The sequence below is a fragment of the Drosophila tropicalis genome, unplaced genomic scaffold, assembly GCF_018151085.1.
Source record: "Drosophila tropicalis isolate 14030-0801.00 unplaced genomic scaffold, ASM1815108v1 contig_275, whole genome shotgun sequence".
In the NCBI taxonomy this organism is placed as follows: Eukaryota; Metazoa; Arthropoda; class Insecta; order Diptera; family Drosophilidae; genus Drosophila; species Drosophila tropicalis.
The window spans coordinates 494551-500550 of record NW_027172727.1 but is presented as its reverse complement, the minus strand read 5'-3'; the positions used below and the strand labels follow the sequence as shown (position 1 = coordinate 500550).

Below are 6000 nucleotides of genomic sequence, written 5' to 3'. Positions count from 1 at the left end.
CGTGTCTTCACATTTTTCAAATTGGATAACTCACGAGAAACCAGGGAGGTTTGTTAAGCCGCTCCAGCCTACCAAGAGGCACACAAATATCAAAGAGTGAATTCAGAGTATCATAGAAAAAACGAACAGCTGAGTTCATATCTCTACAATTGTACAGATAAGACCAATCGGTAGTAGCAATGTTTTCATTAAGGCTGCCAAAGTCAGTCTTACGAAAGCACCTAGTTAGAGGTAACTCATTTGAACCAAGTAATGGTGAAAGCAAAGGCAAATCAATTTTTAAATTTAATGTAGGATGAAATTTGTCTTCTGGAAGAACAAATGGTTCGATCCTAGAAACCTCACAATAAGAATCCAATACAAATATAAGATCTAACGATTTTCCATTAGAATTTAAGACAGGATTGACTTGGGATAAAGATAAGCCTAGAAGGCCATCAATGAAGTCATGTGACAAAGAGGGCAGCAAATTGGTAGATTCATCTGTTAGTGACCATGCTAAAGCGGGTAAATTAAAATTACCTACAACTATGAGCAAGTCTTGACTGGAAACTAAGGAGGAGACAAACTGAATTGCCTCTAAATGATTTAAATATACCACCATGTCTGACAATGGTGGAATATAGGAACAAGTAATGAAAGCATTAAAAGATTTAAAATTTACTTTAACACCGACAAACTCAATCTCCTAGGTACTAGAAAATTGAATCATTTCAGATGATAAAGCAGCATCAACAGCTACCAGAACGCCACCACCTATGCGAGAAATCCGGTCACGTCTGAATATAGAAAAGTTTGAGGAAATAACCGATGAATCAGCAATATCAGGTTTTAGCCACGTCTCTGTAAATTATGTTCAAAAGAAAGACTATCTACATAGAGATTAGAAAGTTTAGATTTCAGTCCTCTAACGTTCTGGTAACCCAGGTTAAGGGACGAAGCTAGTTTTTTGACACACCAGAAGATGCTGATGTGGCAGGAATAGTGTTAGTTGTTGTTGGCAAGCGAATCGGTTTCCGATTTTTCTTTTTACAGTATATTCCTTAACTATTATATGATTTGGCCAAAAATCTTCTCGACATATAGTGTCGAAGATATTGGCAGAAACACTAATTTTAAAGGACGAAATGTCCCGGGAATAAGAAAATTTAAACTTCTCCACCGCAATATTCGAGACGTTAACTTTCTTCCGAATATAGGCTATTACATCATCAGATGTGACAACAGGGTCTAGCCTAGAAACAAATATATGTTTCTTTGGTGGTATGCCAACGAGAGGCCGCGGTCCCGAAGCGTCAGCCGCAGCAGTAACGTTGGACAAGTCACCCACTGCAGCAGTTAACTTGTTTAAGGGGCCTACGATACTTTTAGAACTATCGGCAATTTCCATTGGAATGGGTAATTGCCAGGATACATCGGACACTACAATAGGCATCGTTTTTAGGAGATCATTCCCAGGTGATATCGGTAATTCCTTACTAATAGCATTCACAACAGGGCTCTTAAACGAAATCAATTGCTGTACATTAGGAGTGGACGGTGCATGAGACCGGTCGGGGACGAAAAGAGACGCTGGCGGATCCACAGATACAGAAACACCCCAAAGACTGGTCCTTTTACGTGTCGGAGACTCATTCATAAGCGATAAACTTCTGAACTGAGTCTCCACCGCAGTAAACTCCGCTTGGAGTTTATTAAAATCTGCCCTTAAAGTGTCAAAACTATCTCTAGTCTGCCTCATGAGAGAACGCATCTCATTCTCGACCTCCCGGCAAGCATCACATCCATATTATAACGTGAACCGCATTGTCACACAACCAACAAAGAATATAATCATGGGAGTCAACCGCATTAGTGGCAACTATGCAATTATTTTTTGAGCAGACAACCGTTATATCAAAAAGTTTAATTTAATTAAAAAAGGAAATACAAAAAATAAAAAATAAAAATTCTAAGGGTAAAAATTCTGTGTATAAGAATATACTGACCAGTTCTGACACAGGGTTAATGTGCAGAGTAAGCCTTCACAACTAAAGAATAAAAAGAGATAAAAGCACAAAAACAAAAACACGTATCACAGAGTCGAGGGTAGGCAAAAGACGAGAGCGCAAATCAATCAAGAATAGGAAAGAGCGCGAGAGTTAGTTAAAACGGTAAAGCCAACAAACGCAAAAGCGATAAGCAAATGAAAATTAAATTCGGATGTTGAAATTATTATTAATTAAACCGATAATGAATTTAAGAAATTTGTAAAAGTATTTAATCGCGAGAAAAAAATAAAAATTGATAAGCGCAACGGTCGGTGGGGTCTTCAGACATAGGAGAAATCGGCCGCGAGTTCAAACACGCCTCTACCTTTGACAGCAGCGTAGAGAACTCTTCAAAAGTATACCTTTGGTTGGAGGTGGCCTTGTAGAACAGAGTTTTAAAACTCTTAACTCCAGCCTCCCACAACCCTCCCATGTCTGGTGCCCCGGGAGGGATGAAATGCCAGGACAGATTCTGATGGCTGTAGTGGGATAATATTTTCCGCTGGGTGCTTTTTCAAGCACTCTGGATGCACCTACGAAGTTTTTTCCGTTGTCGGACTGCACTTGCTGGGGACACCCTCGCCTCGATACAAAGCGAGCGAACGCTGCCAGAAATGCTTCGGTACTCAAATCCGACGTTGCTTCAAGGTGAATGGCTTTGGTGGAAAAGCAAACAAAGACACACACATATCCCTTTGATATGCGGCAAGCGCGGCCGGTGAAGCTCTTGATGTCGAAAGGACCTGCGAAATCTATCCCGGTGGTCGTGAAAGGACGTGCGAAAGTAGTTCGCTGGGCCGGAAGGGTGCCCATTAGCTGTGATTGCAGCCTTCTTTTGTAAATCACACAGACTTTGCATGAATTGACCACCGATTTTACTAGATTCCGCAGTCTTGGAATCCAGTATCTCTGTCGGATGAGACTGACTACCAGTTGGCTGCCCCCCATGGAGAGAGATCTGATGCGTGAAAAGCACCAACAGCCGGGACAATGGATTTACTACTGGCAACAGAATGGGTTACGCTCATCGTAACTAAGGGCCGCTGCTTGTTGCACGCGCCCACATGCTCGGATCACACCTGATGCTTCAATGAAAGGATTCAAATTGAGAATGGTGCTAGACGTGGGCAGAGATTTCTTCTGCTTAAGACACCGATGTTCCCTCGGAAAGTAATCACGCTGAGTGACTCGGATCAACGCCTGGAGTACTTGATTGATCTCGCTAGAGGTCACCTCCCCGGAGTAATCGTTTGGAAGCTTACGACACCTTCTGCCGAAACGGATCACATATGTTATCACTTGTAAGTCACGTGCCAGATTGGAAAAACGAGATAGTATCTCGTTGGCTGGCTTAGCGATCGCGACGTGGACCTTCACTACCCGCTTCTCCAAGGTAGTGTCTAGTGGGAGTGGTGTCGCTCGCTGCCAGGACTCTTGTGGTACCCGTAGCCATGGTGGGCCGTGCCACCAAAAATCCTTGTGTACCAGTTCCTGCGCACTCAGGCCGCGGCTAGGGAGATCTGCTGGATTGTCCTCTGAACGAACGTGATTCCATGTGGCGTCATTTGTTGCCGTCACAATTTTTGCTACCCGATTTGCGACAAACGTTGTCCATGTGCAGGGTGGCTTATTTAACCACGACAGTACGACGGTGGAATCTGACCAATAAAAAGCCTCCGCATTATCAACTGGAAGTTGCGGAAGAACTGCAGCTGCCAGTTCAGCTAAAAGTGTGGCTCCGCATAATTCAAGGCGGGGCAATGAAACCGTTTTAACCGGGGCTACTCTAGATTTCGCTGCAAGAAGGCAGTATGATATGCCTTGGTCATTGCTAACGCGCACGTAAATTGCGGCACCATAAGCTCGCTGTGACGCTTCGCAAAAACAATGGAATTGGATGTCGGAATTTGGGTCATGAAGAACCCATCGTGGAATTCGGATCTGGTCAAGGAAGGAGTAGCTCGTTGTAAAATACTGCCACCTGTGATGGAGTTCACTGGGCAATTGATCATCCCACCCTAGCTCTTGTAGCCAAAGCTCTTGCATAAACACCTTGGCTTGAATCACAAAGGGAGCCAGCCAGCCAGCGGGATCGAATAACTTGGCGATCAGGATCCTCTGAAATGGCGTATGGATTGGATCGACCATAATTTGGCGGTACATTTTTGTGATGTCGGCATTGAAAACTACTCGTCTAAAACGCTACTTGAGAATCTGAGCAGTGATTTCAGACTGAAGTACCGGACCAGGGTAAAGTATGTCATTGAGACTTACTCCGCTTGTGGACTTGCTAGAGGCGTTAAAGACTACCTGTACTTTTGTTGTGGTGCTGTCGGGCTTGAAAACCGCATGGTGTGGCAAATAAAAATTGTTATTAGTGCCATCAAATGGAACCTGACGCATGTGGCCCAAGTCCAGATATTCTTGGATGACGGCGTCATACTCAGTTTTTGCCGGAATATTTTTAAGGAGCCGGCTTTCGTTTTTTTAGGAACTGAGCCAATGCCCCTGGTCTGGAATGACCAAGGTTGATGTTGGTTGGATCTCGAAACGGAAGTGAGACCGTATATCTCCCCAAAACATCTCTTCTTGTGGTCTTCTGGAAATTGACCTCGCACACAGAGTCAGAATCTTCTACCGGTTTGCCCGGTAGATCCTCCACCTCCCAAAACCTTGTGAGAAGAGTTTCAAGTCCCTCTTCTCTGCTTACAGCGACCCTCGTGGTGAACGCGGCACATGAACTAACGGGGACCCCTTGCAACGGGCCTGAAATGACCCAACCGAATCTCGTCTCTTGAGCCATGAAAGATCCGCACACTTCGGTCTGGATGCCGGAAAGACTCACCGCTGGTATGACATCAATGCCAAGAAGTAGATCGATCTTTGCCTTTAATCTGAAGGAGGGGGTCAGCTAGAGGAATATTGGGCATTCCTTCCAGTGTGGCTTGGGCTATCGTACATGACGGCAAATCATCAGCAACTTGGGACAAGACAAAAGCTTCTATCTCTATCTGGACTGGAGGTCCATGCGATGACCGAATGCTTATGTGACAGACCTTAAAGGTTCTATTGACCTTTCCGTTAATGCCTGTCACTTCGGCCCTGACAGTTTGGAAGGGTAACTTCATGAGTCGGAACGATCTTTCGGATATGAAATTGGCTTCCGAAGCCGGGTCTAATAGCGCCCGTGAAGCATAAGTAGTGCCCTTGTGCCAAAAGTCCACGATGGCTGTACCTAGCAACTTATCTCGTGAGGACTTGCCTAAGAGGTAAAGTAAGTCCGGACAATATTGTGCGAACTGGGCTGAGCTGGGACCGGCGTTGGATTATTCTCCGGTCGGGCGTCCTTGTGCAAGAGCGTATCTTTTACTTGATGTCCTCTTGCGAAACAGTTCAGACAAAGGGACTTTTTCTTTATGTATGCCACCCTCTCTGGCATCGTCATCTGAAGGAAGCGGGGACATCGACGCACTGGGTGATTCTTCTTCATACAGAGATCACAGGATTTTGGCTTGTGGTCACCCCTCCCCCTAAAGCCGGCATCTTTGAAATGGTTAGGAATGGAGTCATCCCATGCCATGAATTCTTCGACATTTTATTAAATTATAATATCATCCTGAATTATGCCGGTTTCTGGAATTGCCACTTGATCCTGATTTTGTTGTTGCTGTTGCTGTTGTTAATGCTGTTGCTGTTGTTGTTGCTGTTGATGCCGTTGTTGTTGTTGTTGATGCAATTGCTGTTGTTGGTGTTGTTGAATTTGCAGTTGCTGCTGCTGCTGAAGCAATTGCTGCATGTGGGTCCCATCAGTTGCTGCATCAGATCTGCGGTTTTGCTTCGATTGTTGTTGCTGCTGCTGATCTTTAGTTCCCATCTCTCCTTCCAGTTTTATTGGTACTACTGCTTACTTGTACTTGTACTTAAACAAAGTTTAGAAGTTGACTAATTTAGATCCCACTAAAGCTCACGC

The 6000-nt window shown here is 44.5% G+C and overlaps 1 protein-coding gene across 1 annotated transcript; it reads right to left on the bottom strand.

Annotated features, from left to right (window-relative positions):
* Positions 1-3029: 3029 nt before the first annotated feature.
* Positions 3030-4193, bottom strand: LOC137572214 (uncharacterized). Its single transcript, XM_068283965.1, has one exon. It carries the CDS (start codon positions 4191-4193, stop codon positions 3030-3032), a length of 1164 nt encoding a protein of 387 aa, XP_068140066.1.
* Between the last annotated feature and the right edge of the window lie 1807 nt (positions 4194-6000).

Coding starts and splice junctions, on each gene's coding strand:
- LOC137572214 (XM_068283965.1), bottom strand. CDS start 4,193: ATGTACCGCCAAATTATGGTCGATCCAATCCATACGCCATTTCAGAGG.